General features: G+C 33.8%; 1 protein-coding gene across 1 annotated transcript in view; it reads left to right on the plus strand.

Moving 5' to 3' along the window:
- The first annotated feature begins 1,955 nt into the window (after positions 1-1,955).
- Positions 1,956-25,228, plus strand: part of LOC135133593 (nephrin-like) — a 32,131-nt gene continuing 8,858 nt past the window's right edge. Inside the window, exons 1-15 of the mRNA XM_064062042.1 lie at positions 1,956-2,124; positions 3,776-3,852; positions 4,705-4,824; positions 5,901-5,943; positions 9,678-9,842; positions 14,683-14,862; positions 17,092-17,244; positions 17,298-17,492; positions 17,547-17,837; positions 17,896-18,195; positions 18,245-18,541; positions 18,599-18,901; positions 18,962-19,252; positions 19,308-19,475; positions 19,711-19,856. Of these exons, the coding sequence (XP_063918112.1) occupies positions 1,956-2,124; positions 3,776-3,852; positions 4,705-4,824; positions 5,901-5,943; positions 9,678-9,842; positions 14,683-14,862; positions 17,092-17,244; positions 17,298-17,492; positions 17,547-17,837; positions 17,896-18,195; positions 18,245-18,541; positions 18,599-18,901; positions 18,962-19,252; positions 19,308-19,475; positions 19,711-19,856 (2,898 nt within the window). The remainder of the gene's footprint in view (positions 2,125-3,775; positions 3,853-4,704; positions 4,825-5,900; positions 5,944-9,677; positions 9,843-14,682; positions 14,863-17,091; positions 17,245-17,297; positions 17,493-17,546; positions 17,838-17,895; positions 18,196-18,244; positions 18,542-18,598; positions 18,902-18,961; positions 19,253-19,307; positions 19,476-19,710; positions 19,857-25,228) is intronic.

A 25,228-nucleotide genomic window follows, 5' to 3' on the forward strand; every position in this document is an offset into this window, starting at 1 on the left:
TCCTTCTTTAAATTTTTTATTTTGTTAACATAAAAAATTTCGTTATTGAAAAGAAAAAAAGTAATATTGCAAAACAATGTCATGAAGTTTTTCGTAACTCTGTTTTAAAGACAAACATCTGGTCTTTCTAATGGTTTTTTTTTAGTTTCTTTAATATATAATGTAGTGTAATATAGTTCGGTGGAAAATTTGATTCAAAGTCAGATGTGAATAGTGGCCCGATTTCAATGCTCGCAAGTGTACTTGAATAAACATTTAAACAACACATTTTTTGTTTTCACTATATTATAGTAGTAAATCATGAACAGGCTGGATTGACTATAAAATATTGTACATCAAATTGTGTTTGAAAAGTTTCTGACAGGTAGCACAACGAGGCAGCAAAAATGGAAAAGTAAAACCTACTTGATGTATTTACAATCTTTTATAATCACTTTGTACACAAAAAGAAATCAATACCTTTCGGGTAAGACGACAACTCAAAATCCATGTGAAAGGATTCAGGGAACTTCAAAACCTTAATCTTGCATTTGTGAAAGTAAATTTTTAGTTTGACACTACCAACGAACCATCACACCAATACCGATAACTGTGATACGCAGTGGAAGATTAAAAGGTCAAAAATAAGTTCTTTCTGTAAGTATAATAAATAAAACATAAAAGCCGTAATATGTTTTTTCGTTCATTTGATTTAATAGGTCAGACAAGAACAAAATTAAAAGAAGGCACAACATGGAAAGTTTGATGACTAAATAAATATGTAAGAGCCTTTTAATCGTAACGATCGTAAGATAAACGACAACACCATTACGTGTTTTGAAGCTGGTAAATGGAGTCACTATAAAAAAAAATATAATAAGAAAACTCAGGACAGAACGTGTCCCCTTTCAATGCAATAATTTCACGAATTAAATACTTGTTACAAAAAAAAAAAAAACAAACTATAAATTATTTCATTGATTTTTTGTGTTTTATTCTTACTTCACAAAAATAACTGGACAGATTTATAATAATTATTTTACATGATTAAATTGTGATATTTATGAATTCTGGTTACAAAAAAATATATTATTTAGCTGTACCTACAAATTATTCAACAGAAATTCTTGACCTTGTTTGCTCGACCATTTAGTCAGTTCAATACCATAAAAAGGTAGACCACGTCCCTAATGATTATTTCTTCAAAGTTTCTTGACATTTATAGCATATGAATAAACTCGTCAACGTAATTATGTGATAAATACATATATAATGATACAATAGATAATCATGTATGTAAATCATCAACCATTATTATAGTCGTTATTCATTCTGTACATTATACCTCTAAACGCCTAGAAGGCTCTTGGCTTGTTGTATTGTTGTTCTCTATTCCGTTTTGTTTCTTGTTTTTCTCTTCCAGTGCTTCATTCCACTTGTATTTATGTCTCTCAGGCTTCTGCTTCCCGTCAGTTTACAGTTCTGAATTTTCTTAGCATTCTGTACGTCAGTATCCTCCATTTGATTCGTTGTCTTACCACTACTACAACTATGCTCGGTTCTTTAAATAATTTCATGTCTGTTTTTCTTTCCCGTCTTCCATTTACCTTTTTCCCTCGGTAAGCTTTTCTTTTCCATCTGCTTAGTAAATTTTGTTTTATCGTTCCTACCGTCCACATTTCACTTCCAAAAGTTTTTTTATTTTCAGTTTTTACTTATCAGTCTTTATTGTAATTCGCTCTTTATTTCCGGCGTCCTGTAGATGTTATTTTGTGCCTAGGCACTCGAACTTAGGCGTTTCTAATTTGCAGACTACAGTTTATCTTGCATACTGGGGGTTAAAAATGCTTCAATCAAGTTAAAACTCGACACTCGCTAGTTTTTCAATACGAGGGTTATTGATGCAAAATTTCAGCCCATTCGCAAAAACCCTCAAAAATGACCCCCAAAACAACCTTGCAGACTGAGGGTTAAAAATGCTCCAGTTAAGTCAAAACTCGACATTTGCTTATTTATCAAAACGTGGATTGTTGATACAAAATTTTAATACATTTGGAGAAATCCTTAAAAGAAACAGACTAGGAATTAAAACAGCGTCGGACTGGCTCGCCCGGCTACCCGGCGATCGCCCTAAAAAAGCTCAGGGTCCTTAACGAATCACTTAAAAAAAATATTTTATTATTTAAATTTAATTTAGTTTTTTTAATTTATTTTTTTATTATTTTATTGTTAATTATTAATTAATTTATTAATATTTAAGTTTAAAAAATATGTAAATTACGAATATAGGAGTATTTGTTATAGATACGTGAATCGCGATAATTTGAGTTCATGTTTATCACTGTTAGATAAGAATCAGTTGCTGCTTTTTCGTTCAGTCTCTCATTTTAGGGTGTGTTTTTACACGTCATTTTTGCTGTTAACTTAGTTCATTTAGTACATACTATATGCAGGTTTTGAGTTCTTTGAGGTATAATTAAACTTTCATTATCAGTCAAAAAATACAAAGTGGTGTCCAGAAGAGAAAATTTAAAATTCATAGGAAACAAAATCTTAAAGATATTTTAAAGAAAATTAGAGACGTTTTTAATTTCTGAGAAACCTAACGTAAAAAATAGGAAGCTCAAACTTAATTTTATTTGAATTTCAAAAAGAACCCAGAAAAGTGCTAATTTCTTAATTAATTATTATTAATAGGAAAACAGATAAAGATCCGTTATATTCAATACGACGCAAAATTGTCTTCATATGTAGGTCTTACAGCCTTTGGATGGTGTCCACGTCTATTTCTCTAACTTTCTGGTAATTTGTTCTTCTAATAAATTGGCTTACCAGCCGTTGTTGTAAACCTTTTTATTTAATATTGCCCAAATTTTGTTTTCGATTGTTCGCACTGGGGCACTATGGGGGGATTATCTTAGGTACAAAATTTATATTATTTCTTTCTAACCAATCCCTGGACATTGTAGTATAATGGTATCTTGCTAAATCTGGCCAAAATATTACACCGTCGGTTGTTATTATGGTGTTCCCATATATTGTTATGTATTGACCGCGTCACTTCTAATACTGCCAATGAATGGTGCTGAACCGCCAGCCGCAGATATAGCCCATCAAATCAAAATTTTATCTTCAAATTTTGCCTTCGACTTAATTTTATTTGTAATTTCTTCTATATTGTTTGTACAAAATCCATCCTTCCATCTCTGAATACGCAAACGTAAAATATTTTTCATCGCCCAGCACAAGCACACGATTGTTCAAAAAATGATGAATTCTCAATAGCCGGCAACATCTGAGAATTCTCTCTAACTGCGATGCTGTATGTTTTGAACATTTAGCCCTTTTGCTGTCTCTCAAATTGTCGCTCTGTTTCTGTTATTTTGTTAAATTAAATTTAATTCTGTGTTTATTTGTCTTCTTTTTTTGCTAATTTATATATCATATGTCAATAGTGAATAGTTCTTTAATGAAATAACGATCACTAGTTAAATTAGTAATTTTTAAAGTTTGGTTTTGCGAAATGTTTCAGGGTGGCCGGTTTTTTTGCCGCTCAGTGTATATGCATTAAAATAAAGTTATAAAAGATAACACAACAATATTTTTCATAATTAACAATGCATATTAAGATCATTAGGTGATGCCGCAGTTGTTGTAGGAATTAGATCGGTTTGTGCGAAGGTGGAGATAACACGACGACCGTAGCAACGAATCTTAACCGATTAAACACTCAAGTAAATTTGCTGCTGCTGCTTTTATATGCTTTCTTATGAAATTATTTTTCTTTTATGTCTAGTATTCGGGCACGCCACTGGAACAACCAGTTTCAAGGAGGACCTGGAAGAACCATTTATGACTCTAGTAGAAAGCGCGGTACCAGGCATTTTTTTAAACTGTCTTCCCTCCTCTCATTCTACCTCTATGGTGTGCACCTACTTTAGAAATATGTACTGTCTCTTTATATGTGTCTAAAATTTTTCTGCTACTTGTACTTTAAATGAATGTGAACTATCAGTCATTTTTATAAGTTGCTTCAAGGCGACTAAAATTTAACATGATAATTTTTTGTGTAAAGAACTTAGCAAGTGGTAACTTTCGACTCAATTGGAGTATTTTTAAGCTCCATTATGAAAGATTGCTTTGGGGTACTTGTTACGAGCAGCTTAAAAAAGGCTGTTTTTTTGCATTATCACTTCTCGTATAGGTAAAAACTAAACACTAAATTTCGATTTGGAAATAATATTTTTAAGACCCAGTCTGCAAGGTTGTTTTGGGGGTAGTTTTTGAGGGTTTCTTCAAATAGGCTGAAATTTTGTATCGATAATCCCGGTATTGAGAGACTAGCGAATATAAAATTTTGCCTTGATTGGAGTATTTTTAAGCCCCAGTCTGCAAGGTTGTTTTGGGGGTGATTTTTGAGGGTTTCTCCGAACGAGTTGAAATTTTGTATTAACAATCTTCGTATTGAAAAATAAGCATATGTGGAGTTTTGGCTTGATTGCAGCATTTTTAACCCCCAGTCTGCAAGATAAACTGTGGTCTACAAATTAGACAGGCCCCCCACCCCATTAGCTGAAGCAGGCAAAATTCGTTTTCGTCCGTGTTGACTCCGTACGAAAAGTCCTACAACCGTCCTACGAGGGCCCCTTCGAAGTGGTCAAAACCCTCCGACAAATTTTTCGCAATAATAGTGAAGACAAAACGTTCTAATATCTCTTTTGACAGGTAAAAGGTCACCCATGTCGGAAAGATGACAGCTCTCCAACCAACGACAACCATGGGTGCCAACAACAATACCAACTTACCCATACAGGCGCCAAATTCAAACCACGCCCCAGAGACAAGGTAGATTTTTTACAAAATGATTAACAAGCATATCTTAGGCCGTAAATTTTCTGTAATATATCTCGAGCTGTAAATATTTTGTAATAAGTATATCTTAAGCTGTAATTCTCATGTAATTCAATTTGACATTTCGTTAAAATCACGCATGCGCCATTCCCATCTGCAATGTGACCAGACCGCGAAGCTCTGTATCAAATCGCTTGTACTTGGTAAAAGCAAAATAAAATTGTTCTTACCTCCCTTAATTCGTTTACCGTTCCGGCAACCCGAAACCACAAGTTCAAGAATATGTCGTGGAGCAAGGCACTCTGAAATATTTGCTGACGTATAAGTTAAGCCAAGACCACCTCGAATTGTTTTTTTCTTCTATTAGAGCTAGGGGTGGATTTAATAACAACCCAACTCCTCGACAATATATATTTAAAGTCTCTGCGGAAATAGGAAAATATACTGACAGGTGCATGCGCACTAATAAATTTTCCTTCGCTAGTTCATACTTTTTAATTTTTATTATTCTATTATCTATAACTTCTGACAGTCTAAAAAGACGCTTGTATCAACAAAGTATTTATAACATAATTGAAATTCTAAGTAAAAATCGATTTAGCCTTTAAAATATCGATATCGGACGTACTCGCAGGGAATAGATTCGATTCCGATCTTTAAATCGATCTCCCCACCCTCTACATTCTAATTGGCGCGAGGAAATCTCGATGACAGTTCGCGATTGCGTGACCTCATGAAGCCCGCCTGAAAAAGCTGAAAGTTTCACGTTAACGCCGAATTTTATTCATCGTTTCAGCGATAGTGAAGCACTGGGGCTGTGTTGCGAAAGTACTACCTGTCCATTGATGATTTCAGTGATTATTTCGCGGTTACTTAACGGGATGTAAGGTCGACATTATTTGTACTAACTCTCTTAACTATGTGGTTCATTAGTGCGTAATAACTCTTCACACGAGTTCTGTGCACTTTTGTGTAAAGTGACTTCAACGCTGCGTGAGGGTGGAACACTTACGAAAATTCCATTTGTTCTGTGAAAGATTCAGTGATTTAGTGATTACGTTCATTTGTAGGATTACTCTTTTGTGGCTATTATGGATTACGTACGACAGATATGTAAGTGCAGGATTTTTATTTTGTAATTAAACTGTGGCACTGTGGCTTTTTATGCGCGAAAATAAATTTCAAAGGAAATAATTAATTGTCTTGGGGATGGCGGAGGTTTAAAATAATTCTGCCGTTATTAATTTATACTTGATTTAGCTCCTGGGGACGAGGTAAACGACTCGAAGTGACCACAGAACTTCAATATAAGAAATGAAACTTACATTGTTGTAAGGGGGAACGCTAGACGACAAACAAGTTTGAATTCGGCGCCATTTGTTGCCTTAAACGCAACCAGCAATTCTTCTTTAAATCTACCTGACGCGCTGAGATAGACGCTTACGGCACATGGGTCACAAGAACATCGTAAGTCGATAATGATGAATCATGATAATTTATGACAGGCTGCCCATAACATAATTTAGCACAGAATAATCATTTCCCGTATTCTTTTGAAATATTAATTTTAGTATTCGAGATAATTATTATATTCAAACACAATTTGGACACAAGGCTATTAATTTATTCGCCTAAATGTATTATTAATACTGGTTTTGAATTTTGATGAATAATTTTAAACTTAGATGGATGTAAGTTATATTTGTGCTGATTATGAATATACAGACTGATTTAAAAACGTTTGGCAAAAATCCTACAGCGTACTATACAAGTCAAAAAATATAAACAGTGTTATGATCAGTGGTTATCTATTATTTGTATATAGATAAAAACACATTTAGGCACAAAATGTCTGTATCTAGATAAAAAATACATGCCATGTTGGTGATGGTGGTTCCATACACAAAAATACATATAAAAGGCTCACTAGGAGTGTTCTGTGACTCATACTACTGTAGCATCATTTTCTGTATTGTAACTTTCAGTGTTATCCATCTTTAAAAATAATCCTGAAGGGTAATAAATCTGATACCATAAACCATATTCACTGAATTTTACAATAAAACGTTGTGGAGGGGATGTTTAGCAGCGAAAGCTAAATTCTTACACAAAGAAAAAATAATTTAGGCGAAACATATTTGAAATATATTTATTTTAAAAGATTCATTAAAAAATAAATAAAAACTTGTTATCAGTTGTTTTATTGGCCAGTTTCAAGAAGTGTCTATTTTTTTGTATCTACTATAAAAAAATTGAAACAAAAATCAGTCAAAGAGAATCGCTTTTGTCAATTTTTGTTGGTTTAATAAAGTCGCATAATAATGGCTCGTTTAACGGAAAAAGAATTTATTGCCAAAAGGTCAAATGGGACTAAAATTTACAATTTCATCTTCAAAAAATTTAACGTAAAAATTATATTCGCAATTACGTATCCAAATTAACTTCTTTTTGTACTGAAGAATCTGTAAAAAAAGTGGGGGCTAGACAACAAAATCTTGTCCCACTGTTGATGGATAATGGATTTTTTGTTGAAATTTTGTTTCGAAGGGTGGCAGATACAGCGTGGAGTTTATTACACAATGTTATCAACAAAAAATATGTCGTAAAAAACGGACGTATGCTGGTCCCCACTGCGATTATGGTTTAAATATTTTAGATAATCCTGACGTGGAAGTAGAAACATTTGTTACAGCCAAAGAGATTTTTTTGAGAAAAGTATCTTTGAATTTAGACCAAATTGAAATGAACACTAGGCAACTCTCTAACACTTGGGCAAAAGAAAGAGGAATTAGGGTTACGGTTTCAAATGTTTGACGTATTTACAAATTTAGACCGACTACAGCAACAGATAAAACTGTGTACAATGACAGATAGAGATTTGAAAATAAAAAGAAAATCATGATTACTACTTTCAAGTCTAGGGACAAATGCTTCTTACGGGTCTTTCACAAGTTTATTTTGTTGTGTGGACACCCAAAGGAATAAATATAGAAAAAATTACAAAGATGAAGAAACGTGTAAAAAGATGGTAAATAAACTTGGCACATTTTACTTTGGGGCATTATTGCGCGAAATAATTGATTCAAGAAGAAAGAGGAACCTGCCTTTGCGAGAGATTTTTTTTAAATAAATAAAATTTATTTCTAAATTTTTAGGTACGAGGAGTACAATTTTCATCACCAAGTCTTGCATATTTGTATTATAAATATAGTTCGAAAATGATCTCTCGGCAAATGAAAACATATACGAGTACTTTTTGTAAAACTATTTTTCGAGTAAACAATGCAGGGAGAAGTTACTGGACGTGGACGTATTAAACAAAAGTTGTATTTTATATATTTTTTATTATTATTATAAATATTGTTATTAGTTTTATTAATTAACAAAGCAAAATATACAGGGTTATTCAGCTAAGATGACCCATTTATGTTTTTAAAATAGGCAACCCAAAATACCGAATCCACCTGAATCTGGATTACAAAAAATGTTTCAAAATTAAATTGTATCAAAGTTTGCTAAATATACAGAAACGTCAGTGTTGACGTTGGTCAGTGTCAGAAAAACGCCTATGCATTCAATAACGAGAAAACCGACATGATCCTTATTTATGGACACGTTATGGAGAATGACACAAAAAGGCTAGCCGTACAGCACAATTGTATACAACCTTATAAGAAACCAAATGCAAATTAATCCCAATTTTATTCAGTGTGTTTTGTTCAGTGATGAAGCCAAAGTATTACAGTTGCATGACAGTCTTAAATTTATTGAATGTGCTTCGTTCACCTACCAGGCAATAAAAAAACACAATTTGCCCACAAAAATCTCTTAGATTCGGTTTTCTCGTTATTATCGTAAGAATGCATAGGCATTTTCCTGACGCTGACGTTTCTATACACTTATATAAGTAAACTTTGATACAATCCAGTTTTGAAACATTTTTTGTAATCCAGGCTCAAGTGCAATCGGTATTATGGGTTGCCTATTTTAAAAACACAAATAGGTCATCTTAGCTGAATAACCCTGTATATTAACAATATTACAATGAATTTTTAGTAATCATGTGTATCGAATTCTGGATCCTGAGTGGAGTAAAAATATTATAGTTACCCAGTTCTAATTCGGGTTTATTACAAAACTTGGTACTAGCGGTTTATTATAAAACCGAGTTCCTTGCCATAAATTAAAAAAAATCAGCCGAGAACGCTAACAATCAGCTTATAAGGGTTTTGCCCGAAAGTCGCTTCCTTCCGTAAATGTTTTTTGGCGCTCCTATTGGCAGTCTTGAACTAACGGCTCAAGTTGTGTCGAATTAATACCCATTTTTTTCAATAATTGTTAGTTTTTGTTAAAAACTCTGCTAAGCAATATATCATTAATTTTCCTCTGATATTCCTGTTAAAATTATTCGACGTATATATTTTTCAATAATTTGTAGTATATTTTGATTTTAATAAATACATTATTATTTAAATAAATTGTACCATTAACAAACATTTAATGACTCTGCGGCCTGTAAAAAGGGATGCTTTGTCAATGTGAGAATTTTCAAGCCTACCATAAATTATCATTATTCTTCACGATGTTTTTATGGCCCATGTCCGGTAATCGTGTATCTCAGCGCGTCAGGTAGATTTAAAGAAGGATTGCTGGTTGCGTTTACGACAACAAATGGCGCCCAATTCAAACTTGTCTGTCATCTAGCGTTCCCCCTTAAAACAAACCAACATAAAAAATAATGACCAATACCTGCGTAGAGAAAAGGTTTGGTACATATCCCATAAATTTAAATTTTAAGGCAACCCTCGTTGCAGTTACCCTTTTTTGACAATGTTCCTTTTTTGCAGTGTGCTTAATAACCGTCGGTTTAAGTTTGGTCTATGGTCAACAACAATATTTTCGAGTGCAACCTAGGGATCTTAAAGTGCAAGAAGGTGGTGAGGCGCTGCTGGAATGCGAGGTGGCCAATTTGGCGGGTCAGGTGCAATGGGCGAAGGAGGGATTCGCCTTAGGTAGGAATTTTTATTTTATGGAAGATAAATGATTCCTTCACAAGCAGATGCAAAATGTCACGAATTTTACATAACAAAAATTCGTTACATACGCAAAAAAATCACTGAATGTTTTTAAGTTTTAAACACGTACCGACTTTCCAAGAAAAGCGATTTTTGCAACTCATAAACAAATGAAGTATCGAAGGCAAAAACCAGAGTAAACTTTCTTTCATAAACTAAGACCGAAGCACCTTAAGGATTTTTACTTCCCGAGCGTAAGCAAAGCAAGTATTGTAATCGAGTCCGTCGGCCGACTCTACTTTTACGTTTTCTCGATCTTTCATGACCCCTAGAAGACGAAGAAATAGGTCTCCCATTTCCGTCTGTCTGTCCGTCTGTCCGTCCGTCTGTCCGTCCGTCCGTCTGTCCGTCTGTCCGTCTGCCCCCGGATTTTTATTAGACAGATAATCTCCGAAAGTACTCGACCGATTGTTGTGAAATTTTGTACTTATATTAAGAATATCATGTAGATGGTAAAACGCTAACCAAAATTTGTCTAATCATCCCCACCACTAATGCGATGACGTCACTTCAAAATTGTACATAGTAAATGGGTTTTCAATTGTATAAAATAACATAGTCCTACACATGTAGTTTACAACTCCGAATCGACTTTTCACCCGAAACGTCCAAATTTTTGGAAAAAAAATCAAAATTAAAAAACAACATTTTGAAATTTAATTTTTAATCTGCTAACCAGAATGCTTTGAAATGTTGCAGATGTTTTAAGGCTATAAAGAGCATCATAAATCTTTAGTCAAAAAATATTTGCTTACCCCCTCCAAAAACTTGATGACGTCAGCTCAAAAGTTTGTGGAATAAATCATATCTAAAATGTACAAAATATGATGAGTCTGTACTTGTGATCTATCACTCCATTCATATTTTTTGGATTTGCATATACAGGGTGACTCAAAAAAATTAATGAATGCGTAAATATATTTTATTGATTTAATCAGGAACTACAAAACCGAATGCTCTGAAATCTTGCAGATGTTTTAAGGTCATAAAGAGCATAATAAATGTTTAGTCAAAATATATTTGCTTATCCCCTCCAAAAACTTGATGACGTCAGCTCGAAAGTTTGCCGAATAAATCATATCTAAAATGTACAAAATATGATGAGCCTGTACTTGTCATTTATCACTCCATTCATATTTTTTGGATTTGCATATACAGAGTGACTCAAAAAAATTAATGAATGCGTAAATATATTTTATTGATTTAATCAGGAACTACAAAACGGAATGCTCTGAAATCTTGCACATGTTTTAAGGTTATAAAGAGCATAATAAATGTTTAGTCAAAATATATTTGCTTATCCCCTCCAAAAACTTGATGACGTCAGCTCGAAAATTTGCCAAATAAATCATATCTAAAATGTACAAAATATGATCAGTCTGTACTTGTGATCTATCACTCCATTCATATTTTTTGGATTTGCATATACAGGGTGATTCAAGAAAATAAATGAAAGCGTAAATTTATTTTACTGATTTACTCAGGAACTACAAAACCGAATGCTTCGAAATCTTGAAGATATTTTAAAATTATCATAAGCATGGTAAATTTTTGATCAAAACGTATTTGGTCGTCCCCCCTAAAAAATTTATGACGTCACCACAAAATTTTGCTGAATAAATCCTATCTAAAATGTACAAAATATGGTGAGTCTCTTCTTGTGATTTATCATTCCATTCAAATTTTTTCGATTTGCATATACAAGGTGACTCAAAAAAATTAATGAATGCGTAAATTTATTTTATTGATTTAATCAGGAACTACAAAACCGAATGCTTTGAAATCTTGCAGATGTTTTAAGGTTATAAAGAGCATAATAAATTTTTAGTCAAAATATATTTGGTTATCTTCTACAAAAAACTGATGACGTCAGCTCAAAAGTTTGCCGAATAAATCGTATCTAAAATGTACAAAATAAGTATGATGAGTCTGTACTTGTGATTTATCATTCCATTCATATTTTTGGATTTGCATATGCAGGATGAGTCAAAAAAATTAATGAAGGCGTGAATTTATTTTATTTTATCGATTTAATCAGGAATTACAAAACCGAATGCTTTGAAATCTTGGGAATATTTTAAAGTTATTATAAGCATGGTAAACTTTTGTTCAAAATGTATTTGTTCATCCCTCCTAAAAAAATTGATGACGTCACCCTTAAATTTTGCTGAATAAATCCTATCTAAAATGCAAAAAATATGATGAGTTTGTACTTCTGATTTATCATTCCATTCATATTTTTTAGATTTTCTTAAGAGGTGGTTCAAAAAAATTAATGAAGTCAATTTATTTTATTGATTAAATTAAAGGCAACACTTATTATTAGTATTACACCCCAAGCAACCCAATTTGGTAGACACAAAATTTGTTAAAGGAAAAACTCGGTTGAAACATAAGGGTAGCACGCTTATTTACATCGACTTTAACATTACAGACCTGCTTTTGTTTTATGCGCTCACTTGGTTCCGCGAATGTGAAATAGACATGTTTATAATCAACCAATTGTGAATTTCACCGTCAAGAATTAAAATAAAACCCAATGTTTTATATAATAAGCGGAAGTCGAAGCAATAAAACCGATGGTCGTTTTGTTTACAGTTTCTCTGTTTGACTGTCACGTATGCTGTTACGCCTGTCATCTTAAATTAAGAATGTTTATACATACACGATTTTCAGTTGCCTCTGATACGTATACGTGAGTAAATTGTTTCGTTATTTTATTGATTATTACAAATCAATATTCAAAACGACCCAATTCATTTTCCCGAAAATTTGAGAATATAATAATTTTATTCTTAGTATTACACTACATCTATCCCAACTGATATACGTGTCCTTGCAAAAATGTTGATGACGTCATCGCAATTTTTTTTTAAATTCCCACTACAAAAATGTAATGAGAAAAAAAACACAATAGGCATGCAGTCGTCAAGTTTCCGACAGCGAGGGAAGTAGTGTCTAAACTCTTTATACCAATTTTTTTACATTATTATATTGACGAAAATTAAAAAACTCTTTAAAGTTACTCAATGTTGTAGTGACGTTGTTTATAGCACCCAAAGTAAACTCAGGGACATTGAAATCACCCAGCAATATAATTTTACTATTACAAAGTACATCTAGTGTACTTAGACCATCAAAAAATAATTCAAAGTCTTGAAAACTTGTCCTTGGCGAAATATAGATACACAAAATTATTAATGGTTCATAATAACCAGCGATTCTGGTTCCAACAATATCTATAACTGGTACCAGATTATCAATAGAAGAAAGATCTAACGCAGTAGCTTCCAATTTATCCCTAATGCTCATAAGTACACCACCACCCTTAGAAACATTTAAATGCTCGAAATCCCTGTCCTTACGAAAAACATTACAAAATCTTTAGGAAACAATTCATTATTATTTATTTCACTTGAGAGCCACGTCTCCGAGAAGGCAAGTAAATCAAATTCAGAACAAGAACATATGGAATTGTACAAACGTGTAACTTTTGTGCGCAATCCACGGACATTTTGATACCAACACAACAATGTATTGACTCGTAAGAGGGTGCAGGTGTTAGTTAGATTTTCAAAATCCTCCTTTAATTCATTCAGAGAAGTCATAAAATCATGTTTTATTGATGTTATTAGCTCTTTTAGATCTTTAAAATTAAACATGTTACTGTTACATGTGTTGCATACCACATTGACAAATTTTGATTTAGCCCTTGTTAATATCACATTATTCTCCGATAAACCCACACACGCATCACACCCTGACATTCATCACAATTTATTGTAAATACGATTGGTTTACAAGCGTTGCCACAATTGCAACAATTATTCATATGTAACGCTTTTAGGGTTAACTATATAAGGAAATAAGACTCAGGGACACTTTAATTCGCACTCACGGGCCTTTCAAAGTGACTGACCAAGAAATAAACAGGTGGCCCATGGATTAAAGCACCAGAGAACAGAGGATAATTAATTATTCTAGGTTATCACGTACAATTACTCACTTGTAAAAAGTGTTACTTATGATAGGGAAAAACCAAGAGAAAAAAATGTACTAATGTAAAACATCAATTTCACCCAACTTCAAACTGAAACTAGGCACAATACTTTAGTAATTATTATTTAAATAACCACTTTTATTTTAAAACTTAGTAGGAGCACCACGATCATCCGAGAACGAAAATCTTCGTGTTCATAATGATGGTCATATAACCTTATAGCTCTTGGGCTACTTTACATACCATGGTATCTGCTGGAGATTTTATTAATTTACTTTTTTCTGTAACAGGCTGTATAAATAGTGTTTCGACATTTTTAACGTCACTGCTTTAAGCATTGAGTAAATCGCTATATCATACAACCATGCTGAAAGTGCACTGTGGTTTTCTTAATTCAACTCATTTGTTCTATACTGAAAGACAAGGGCACCGTTAAATTCAACTCTTACTGGCTAAAAGAAGGGGACAGCTTGTTCTTTAACAAAAGAAGTCCGGTAAAAGCCTACTAACTGGGTGCTAATTGTTGATTTACACCCCGGTTTATGGCTTAGACGAACGGAGTTCTGAAATAGACTATACTTCACTGACTCTCACGGACTCTGACTAACTGCCCTCAAAATGCAACTTCGGCGTCTGAGATACGTGTCTTAAGTTGGGGTTAATAGTTAAAACTGATTGGTTTTGTTGCCTTTAAGACCTCCACTAAAAATTCCGCTTACACTAATTAAGGGCGAATCCTACAGCGTTAATTAAATCATGTTTTTTTTTTGTCCACAGGGTTCTGGTCGGTTATTCCAAGTTTGCCTCGACACTCTGTGATCGTTGACCGTCGTCACGGAATATTTAACTTGAGGGTGAGCAATGTTTCCCTAGAGGACGACGCCAAATATGAGTGTCAAGTGGGACCGGCAAGGTCTCATAAGGCAATTCGGGCAAGAGTTAGGCTCAACGTCATCTGTAAGTACCTGAACGTTTGATTAAGGTTGTTTCATACGTTCGAACGCAGTCCTGTTTTTAATTTACTAAAAAATAAAACATAAAGTCCTAAAATCAGGGAGATATATTCTCGTGTGGAGCGAAAATCTTATAGTCAGATGTTTCACGCAGCTTCAAAGTTAATGTCAGGAATGTCCTGGAAATATCTATGTTTCTGTAGAGTCATTTGCGACCGCTCCCACAACCTGAATTTATTAGTCAAGAGGCGTTTTATACTTTCATTTATAAATAAATATAAAATATAAAAAGGACCTAGGTGGGAACCTGAGGTACACCTGATCTAGCTATAAATTCTCTTGATGCTAATCCATTAAAGTATACATAACAAACTCTATTATGCAAATAAGACTGCATCAATTTCAAGGATTCATGATATAGATCAAAGATATAGAGTTTCTATAATAAAATACTGTGCTGCATCTTACGCCTTAGACAAATTGCGACGAAATTTCGGTGTGACGGACAGTGACGGTCCGGAATCTCGCCGATAACGTCTGGTGGCGGCGTACCTGGGTGCCAAGCCTTGGGGCGACTAGTGGCGCTTTCGGTCAGGAGCGGCGGTCGCTCTCCGGGGGAGGGACCGCTGGGGTTGCTCTCAAGCCGGAGACACGAATTTTAGGTGGTGAGCGCCCGCGAAAGCAAGATAATAAAATAAAACGCCTGGAAATATTTTAAAAAATAAATCGGGTCTATTCCGTGACACCAGCTACACGGCTAAGATAATAATCTTACGGCTAAACTTATTTTAAATAAACACAAATCAAATTAAATAAACAAAAGAATTAAACGCCCGGCACGGTCGTTCCCTCCTGGACAGCAACTTCATTCACGACGGGCTCATCCTGGACGAAGGCATTTCATCGAGTCGATCATCAGTTACTGTTAAATAAACTTGATGCTATTGGTTTCTCTTGTGATTACGTAAAATTTATTGCTTCATATCTCAATAATCGATTTCAGTTTGTGCAGTATCGGGGTTTTAAATCTTTTAAATTCATCCAGCAGTCTGGTGTTCCCCAGGGATCTGTATTAGGGCCATTGTTCTTCATTATTTATATAAATGACATTGTAGACTCCCTCAAGGTGCACTATTTGCTTTATGCTGATGACCTTAAATTGTCCCACGAATGATTGCCTTCTTTTACGACAGGATGTCGCCAAAATTTACAACAGAAGTTCTGAAAATAACATTATTCTTGATAAAGATAAATGTTGTGTAGTATCATTTAATAAAAAAGTCATTAATAATATTAGGTACAATTACGCAATTCATAATCAAGTCATGAAAAGATCCAATACATTCAAAGACCTTGGTGTTATCTTTGACACTCAACTTTCCCTTAAATGTCACATTGAAGCAATTACTTCAATAACGTATAAAACGATAGGCTTTGTTTTACGCAACTTTAAATATTTTAATAATCCCAGTATGCTTCTTGTCTTACATAAAACACTGGTAAGAACTAAATTTGAATACGCTAGTGTTGTATGGTCTCCTATTTACAAAATCCATATAGATGCACTTGAAAAAAATCAAAGACATTTCAGCAATACCTTTTATTTATAGTTAAAAGCGAATATGCTCCTCGAGGGTTTCCTCAAAATATTATCTTAGAAAGCGTTCAACTTCCAACTCTGGATAGTACGCGCAGATATTTTTTCCTTAAATTTCTGTATCAATTATTATTAAACTATTGTATTCATTGTCCTAAACTGCTAACAAATTTCTATTTTCGGATACCTAGTTTCAATTCCCGAAAACACTGTCTTTGGCATTGTGATACACCGAAAACAAATATTCTGATAATGTCACCATGGCACCAAATCATCAACATTTATTCAACCACAGATTTTAACATCTTCTATATGAGCACACGCAATCACTACCTCGAATACTTCTTAACAACAAACAGCATCTTAATTAATTTCTAATAAGGAACCAGTAGTATCCTTCTAGCTATTTGGAACGATTAAGATGCTTCTTCTTGTGTTGGCTTATAACTGAACTTAGATCTGTTAGCCAACCTATCTACAATAACATCATTAATAATAATAATATTAATAATATGGAGTAGTCTTAATAAAAATGATGTCGGATTTGTAAAGGAGGACGGTTGAATTTATCGCAATGTCAACAATTTATTTTATCAGATTTCTTTCTATAAAAAATTTACATTTCACTCTTTTCAGCGCCGCCCTCATCCGTTGAAATTTTAGACCACCGGCATAATTCAACGGTTGAAATAAAAGAAAATGAAGAGTTCCATCTCGAATGCAGAGTGCGAAATGCAAAACCAGCAGCAAAAATTGTCTGGTATAGAGGAAACGTTGAATTAAACATACGTAAGCACTTTAAATATTTGCTCAACTTAGAATGACAAACTTTTTCACTGCAGCCAATCGCGATGATCAAATCATTGAAGTTACGTGGAAAAACTGGCACAAAAGGGTTACCAGATACGACACGCATTCTCGCATATCGTTGAAGCCAACAGCTGAAGATGATCAAGCCGAATACACGTGCGAAGCGAGGCACGAAGCATTATCTTCCGACATACCTATGAGAACAACAGTGCAGCTTAGCGTATTTCGTGAGTAACTTCACTCTTTATCGTTTAACAGACTCTGACTCCGAATGTGCTCAGATCCGCCTGGTTTGCCATATATTGAGGGGTATACGGAAGCGAAGACTATCCGACGAGGCCAAACCGTGGAGTTGGCGTGTCGTAGTAGAGGAGGCAACCCTCCAGCCCAATTAATCTGGTACAAGAACGACAAACAAATCCGAATGGCGTACAAAACGGCCGCAAGAGTTTCAAAAAACGTTTACACCTTCACAGCGGACGCCAGCGACAACAAGGCAAGATACAAGTGCGAATCTAGCAACATCATGTCCAAATCTCCATTGAGAGCAGAAGTCGACATGACCGTTTTATGTAATTAACTCCGATTATTGTCGTAACGTTCCAGTACTATTTCGTTTTTTTTTTTTAGTTTCTCCAGCACGTGTCACCATATCAGGTAAAACCGAGGCCAAAGTTGGCGATCTAGTTACCTTGACTTGCACAACCGCAAACTCGAATCCACCTGCAGAAATGAAGTGGATGGTGGCCGGCAGACAGATTAGAAATGCCACCTCCAGAACTGTTGCTTCTCCAGAAGGAGGCTGGATTACAACGTCCTACATCACAGCCGTTGTTGAGCCTAACAGGACAAGTTTAGTTGTAACTTGTCACGGATTGAACATGCAGTTAAGAGAAAATGTAGTCTCTACGCATACTATCAACGTTTTATGTAAGTCTTCTTCGTCGTCTTGGACGTCTTATAATGTATTCTCTTATAGATCCACCAACTCCGCCTTCTATTCATGGATATACATATACGGAGGGGTCGCATGTACCGTCGGGAATTGTGCAAAATATCTCGTGTACATCATCTGGAGGAAACCCTCTGGCCACTCTGACGTGGTATAAAAACGACAAGAAGATCAATTCAATTATAAAAACGACTGACAAATCGGTAACGGCAGAAATAACGATCGTAACAAATGTTACTGACAATAAAGCCAGATACAGATGTGAAGCGGCGAATTCAGCAATCGATATTCCATTATTTGAAGACATCACTATGAACGTGTATTGTAAGCGATTCATCATGGTAGATTATTTTCTAGTTTCGTCTAAACGTGTCTTTGTAGTTCCTCCCGACTATGTGACAATTCGGAAAGATCCTGTAGAATTAAAACCAAACGAGCAAGCAACGTTAACGTGCGACTCGGGTTCAAGTAATCCCCCAGCTAAAATATTATGGTGGAGGGACGGCATCCTCGTACAAGGTTTGTACAACACGACGAAAGCAGGTCTTCATGGAGGCACCGTGTCCACAATCGAACTAAAACTCAATATCACCGAACAACTTAACGGAATTGTTTACACGTGTCAAGCTACTAATGAAGCCTTACGACGTTCCGCTCTCGACACCATCACTCTCCAAGTTTTATGTGAGGATAAACCCTTGGCGCTAATATGACATCTCTTAATCCTTAATCCTACACTTTTAGATAAACCCGTTTTCGATAAAGATAACGAAGAAGCGGTCACAGGAGTAGAAGGCGAACCACTGATCGTCTCGCTGAAAGCGGATGGCAGTCCGCAAAACATCGCATACACCTGGACCAAAGACGGCCTACCGATTATACAATCGTCAACTGGTTCTGGTGTGGAACGAATCATCTCCGACGGTCCTGTTTTAAATATAACAAGGTTAAGCAGACATGACGCTGGCACGTACACCTGCGAAGCGATAAATTCACAGGGCAGTTCGGTCACTCAGATTAACATTGCTGTCCAATGTATGTTCAATTATCTTTTTTTCCATGCAATTCTTTATTAACGAACTAACTGTAGACAAAGTTCCTCCGTCTAATTCGTCACCCAGCTTAGATGAGGAAAACTTAAAAAATTTCACCGATTTCCTTATAACAGTGGGCACTATTGTGGGCACCTTACTAATACTAATGAACGTCTTGCTAATTGGTTGTTTCTTATACAGAAGATCCAAGAAACGTATTTCAGGTGATTAATACGTTTTATTTTCTTTTAAACAGGATTTACCGAGAATTGTTATTATTAGTGTTTCTGTTATTGGTATTTTATTTTTAATTACCAACATCGAATTAGTTGCCGGTTGCATGCTTAAACGAAGAGCTAAAAGAATCCGAGGTTTGTTTTCACATTTGATATTTTTTTTACTCGCGTATTTTATTGATCGCAGTAGTTTATATACTTACTTGTTTCATATTTTTTTCAGAACAAAGTAATCAAACTTGTACATCGGCTACCATCGAATTGTGTGCTCCAAATAGCCACAACGATACCGTCACAGGTGTAACATTATCCTCCGTTAATGAGAAAAGTGCAACTTACAGTAACGAAGGAAGTAACAACGACTACGTGGTAAGTTTTTTTTTAATAAATACTTTAGCGTTTTTAATTTTTCACGACATGATCAGTACTAATTTAAATTAAATTTTCTGCTTTCTTTGATTAAACAACTCACTTGTGATTACGAATAGACCATGTGTAGGTGAAAATGATGAGAACTCTGAAAGATTTATAGTTTCGGTAACTACAGAATGAACCCTTTCTATTTTTGTAAAACTTTAAAATGTTTGCAAAATAATATAATTAGATGCATGATCAGAGACAACAAGAAGTGAATGAGTATTCAGATAGTCTTTTTATTTGGCAAATTAGCTACATCTGTATAATCGTAAATAAATAAATTATTATAAATAGTTTTGTCTTAAAACTATAATATTATGACGAAGGAGATTTTTTTCTTTCCAAGGGTTTTTTTTTCTTAAATTTTATATCAATAAGTTTTTAATTAAATAAGAATTTTCATCAGAATAACACCTAATCTTACAACTGTGTGAAAAGTTCATTGTATTCTGAGTGCAGGAACACAAATTAGAGCAGCTTAAGTAATGAAATTCCAAATAAACTCTAGGGTATAAAAAATCGTTTCTGAACAATATTTTCCGATTGCTCCGTCCAAAACTTATTTTATATGAATTTTTTATTGCATGCTTTTGAAGTGATTTGTCTGTTCATTTAACATAAATATCTGTCGTTAAAAGTTTAAAAATGTTCCAATGTAATGATTTTTTCTAACTTTGTAAAGTATGTATACAGTAAACCATTGACAGCAAACAACGAGGATATCACTTACTTTTATGCACAGTGTTGGGGACAGATACTTTTAAAAGTATCTAGATACAGATACAGATATATGGCAGATAAAAGTACCTAGATACAGATACAAGATACTTTGTAAAGCGTTGGCAAATAAAATAACTGAAAACATGTATTTTTTTAAGTATTGTTTAATGAATTTTTTAAAATTAACAACATCTCGAACGTATTGTTACCTAAATTATTTCTTCTTGATGTCCGAATTTGGTTTCCGCTATTAAACACCCGTTCCACAGGTGCAGAAGAAGGAATTGTGGTATTAAATTTAAAAAAATAAACATTTTACTGTAGCATGGTTATTCAAGACTGAAAAATCTTTTCTTTTTTCTTGCAAATAGGCCATCGCTTCGCTCTTTGATGTGTCGCAAATTGTGCAATATTTATTATGTACGCTTAAAAAGATTTTTTTTTGTTTTTATTTCCATACTACAGTATACAAATTGTGTTTCGAGTATATCTAATAATTATCTCCAGCATTAAAATTAATATTTCGAAAGAATACGGGAAATGATTATTCGGTGCTGAAGGTCTGTTGTCGGCAACCTGTCATAAATTATTATTCTTCAATATCGGCTTATGATGTTTTTATGACCATGTCCGGTAATCGTCTATCCCGGTGCGGCAGGTAGATACATTTTAGGAATAATTGCTGGTTCCGTTTAATAAGGCAAAATAAGTACAATTTCTTAGAAAGGTATTTTTAAACCCCTTATGCCCATTTGCACCAACGTTTAAGTCAGATACTTAAAATCTAAGCATTTCTTAAAACCAACAATGTGTTGCACCAACGTTTAAGTCTTTCTTAAACGGTTCTATGAACTATTTAATTTAAGCGCCCGTTTACCTGAGGCTTAAATTTGTAAGCAATGCTTAACGAGACACAACAATACAACGCATGTGCGGTACGCATGGTAACAGAACAACACTTTATTTCTATTGGATAATAATTTTGGTGATTACACGAAATCGAAAATTTCCAATTTTGCGACGATTCCATCATTATTATTAGTGCTCAAAAGTGTATCTGAAGTGTAAAATAAAGTACATATTTTAATTATAACTGGTTCCCTATCTGGTTAATATCGGCTAAGTTCAAACTAAAGAGGTATAGAAACTACCTGTGTATACTGAATGGTTATCCGGCTAATTATAAGGTTTATGGTAATATTTTACTTAACAAAATAAAATTCTTTCAGGTAATACACTTTGATCTTTGACAAAAAGCCGAGAAGCAATAGGATTGGTGATTATATAAAGTAACAATAATAAAATTTCTATTAGTAACATTGACTTACACTTTATATAAGTAAACAGCGGCGGGTCTAAAAAACAATAATATTTATATGTAGAGAAATTAGGAAATAAAAGCGTAATAATAGTAAAACTAATCAAATGATTAAACTGCATTTTTTGTCTGTAGTTTTAGTAGGTTTTTGACATAATAATTCTGATAAAAGTTTTTTCGACTTTTTCGTGGCTTTGAAATTGGAATCTTCGACTTTCGTCCCATTTCAAAATTTACTCTTTATATATTTCAATGGTCACAACGAGTTCACTAACTACACTGAAGTAAATTTATGCAAAGATTAAATTTGTAACCGAAAAGATGTCGGAAGTAATAAATTATCCCATCGGTCCAAGAACGTTCGGTGGGTGTTATATCCCGATCCGAGAGAGACCGCAGTAAGAGACAGCAAATGGAACGAATAAAATAAAGCTTCAAACATGATCAGTTTTAAAACAAAATTATGAAGTTTTATAAATAGAGCTTTTTTTTTTCTTTTTGAAATATCATAGTAAACACTTCAAAGAATGTCCATGACTTACTTTAATGTGGATTTTATAACTATGGTCGGCACAGTCGGACCTAATATTAGTGTGATTTTGAGCATATTTGGGATTTTATTAGAGCAAAACAGGTCATTTTTTCTCTAATTTTATAAGTTCCGGACACTAATAGCATATCAAAGATATTGTAAAAAAAAAATTGGGTTCAGATTCCAAGTAGTTGTCTAGTATTTGTGAAACAAAATCTACTGTAAATTCACTGAAAACTAAACCGATAACATCACCTTAACAATTTAAAAATTAATATAAAGAAGATATGTACCACAGTTACAATGTTTTGTTGTAAAGAATAACATGTTTTTTTTCACGTTCGTAAAAAGTGTAACATTTTTTATTAATTTTTGTTTATAAAGGATACGTTTATTTCATGGCACTAGAAGCGTGAAAAAAGTGTCATAGCATTTCATTTTTTCACGCATTTAAATGAAAAAGTGTCGTAGCGTGTCATTTTTTAACGGAAGACATTCGTGCGGCAAATTTTCCATCTCGTGAAAAAAAGATACACTTTATTCACTAGTTGCATAAATAAGTATTTTTCATATGAACAATAAAAAGCGCCAGAGGGAAGCGAGAAACTACAGTTATTTGAGACACAACTGAACAAGAATACGAAGAGAGAAAAAATATGGAATTACTGGTGCGAAAGCGAATTTTTAGAGTTAGACATTGAAATAAAAAAGAAGCAGCAAAATAAATTTAAACGTAATAACATGGAGATGTAATAAAATATCAAATTAAAAAGTAATGTAGCATAGATTTGTTAATATGAATTTCCCAAAAAAAATTGTTATAAAACTTCTTCTAAATTCATTTCCCGTCCCCCGGTTTTAAACAATATTGACCTGGTATTTGACTATATTCTAAGCCCTGTTTTTATTAAACACCTAACCAACGTTAGCGAAAATAAATATCAGCACTATTCCAACCTGATTCCAACTACACACGTACAAACTAACCTAAAATATTTGATGTTTGTATACGAACAAGCGTCGGTGTCGCCAATAGAAATGAAACTTTTACACAATTCCCCAACTAAGTATTACTTGGTTAAGTAGAGTCTAAGCGGTGACGGTGCAACAACTGTACAATTTAAAAAGTAGTTACTTTTAAGAATTGCTTAGCTAAGCAATGCTTACTGCTAACGTTGGTGCAAATGGGCATTAGATGATCAAAGGCTGCCTGGCAGGCCGGAATCACCAGAGTGCAACTTCAAATTTTCAGATTTTTGTTGAAACTCATATTATTTTAATCTCGTTTCACGATTTCTGAGAATATATCACGATAAATTATTCTACCGAGGGTTGTAAAAATATTAATTTTATTGCCCAAGATTTACACTTAAACATAATCGGCACATTCTAGGGCAAAACGGACCTGCCAAGCCCGCCTCGCATTAGGTCCAACAATGAAAAAGTGAAGAAATGACACTTGAGGCAACAGGAAAAGATGCTACATTTGTCTGAAAAATAAAGCTATAAAACAGTAACAAATATGCGATTTATGCGAGAGAAATGTATGTATTAAACATTCGATTAGTCGATTACAGAACCAATTTGTGCTAATTGAAAAAATTAATCATTATGTAACACGCAATTATTATTTTCTAAAAGTAATAACATACCTTAAACAAATATTTTTACTATTAAAATTACTCTTATTTGATAACAAAAATACAACCAGCGGGCCTACCGGACCCGGGTTGCTCAGGTACACAGTTAAAATGCATTGCCCCGGATAAGGGTAAAATGCAGTGAATAGTGAAGTAAATTGTGGTTTATGGTTTTTAAAATACCATCTTACCACGGCTTAGATTTATTACCCCTCAAGATTATATTTAAAGATGTATAAGTACTGAAGGCTACAATGTAGGAAATTATGGTATTTAAACTATGAAAATTTCCGTGACAGAACACTATTAGTGGACCTCTTACCTCTATTTTTGTTTATGTGACCAAAATCACCAACATGAAGTATCAAAAATTACTACTAGTATAATTCAACTAATAACTACTGAAAAAAATTGGTCTAAAGAGTTTAGACAGTACTTCCCTCGCTGTCGGAAACTTGACGACTGCATGCCTATTGTGTTTTTTCTCATTACATTTTTGTAGTGGGAATTAAAAAAAAAATTGCGATGACGTCATCAACATTTTTGCAAGGACACGTATATCAGTTTGGGATAGATGTAGTGTAATACTAAGAATAAAATTATTATATTCTCAAATTTTCGGGAAAATGAATTGGGTCGTTTTGAATATTGATTTGTAATAATCAATAAAATAACGAAACAATTTACTCACGTATACGTATCCCAGGCAGCTGAAAATCGTGTATGTATAAACATTCTTAATTTAAGATGACAGGCGTAACAGCATACTTGAGAGTCAAACAGAGAAACTGTAAACAAAACGACCATCGGTTTTATTGCTTCGACCTCCGCTTATTATATAAAACATTGGGTTTTATTTTAATTCTTGACGGTGAAATTCACAATTGGTTGATTATAAACATGTCTATTTCACATTCGCGGAACCAAGTGAACGCATAAAACAAATGCAGGTCTGTAATGTTAAAGTCGATGTAAATAAGCCTGCTACCCTTATGTTTCAACCGAGTTTTTCCTCTAACAAATTTTTTGTCTACCAAATTGGGTTGGTTGGGGTGTAATACTAATAATAAGTGTTGCCTTTAATTTAATCAATAAAATAAATTGACTTCATTAA

The sequence above is a fragment of the Zophobas morio genome, unplaced genomic scaffold (genome assembly GCF_036711695.1).
Source record: "Zophobas morio isolate AGI-343-1 ecotype UQ-CSIRO unplaced genomic scaffold, CSIRO_AGI_Zmor_V1 ptg000022l, whole genome shotgun sequence".
NCBI lineage: Eukaryota > Metazoa > Arthropoda > Insecta > Coleoptera > Tenebrionidae > Zophobas > Zophobas morio.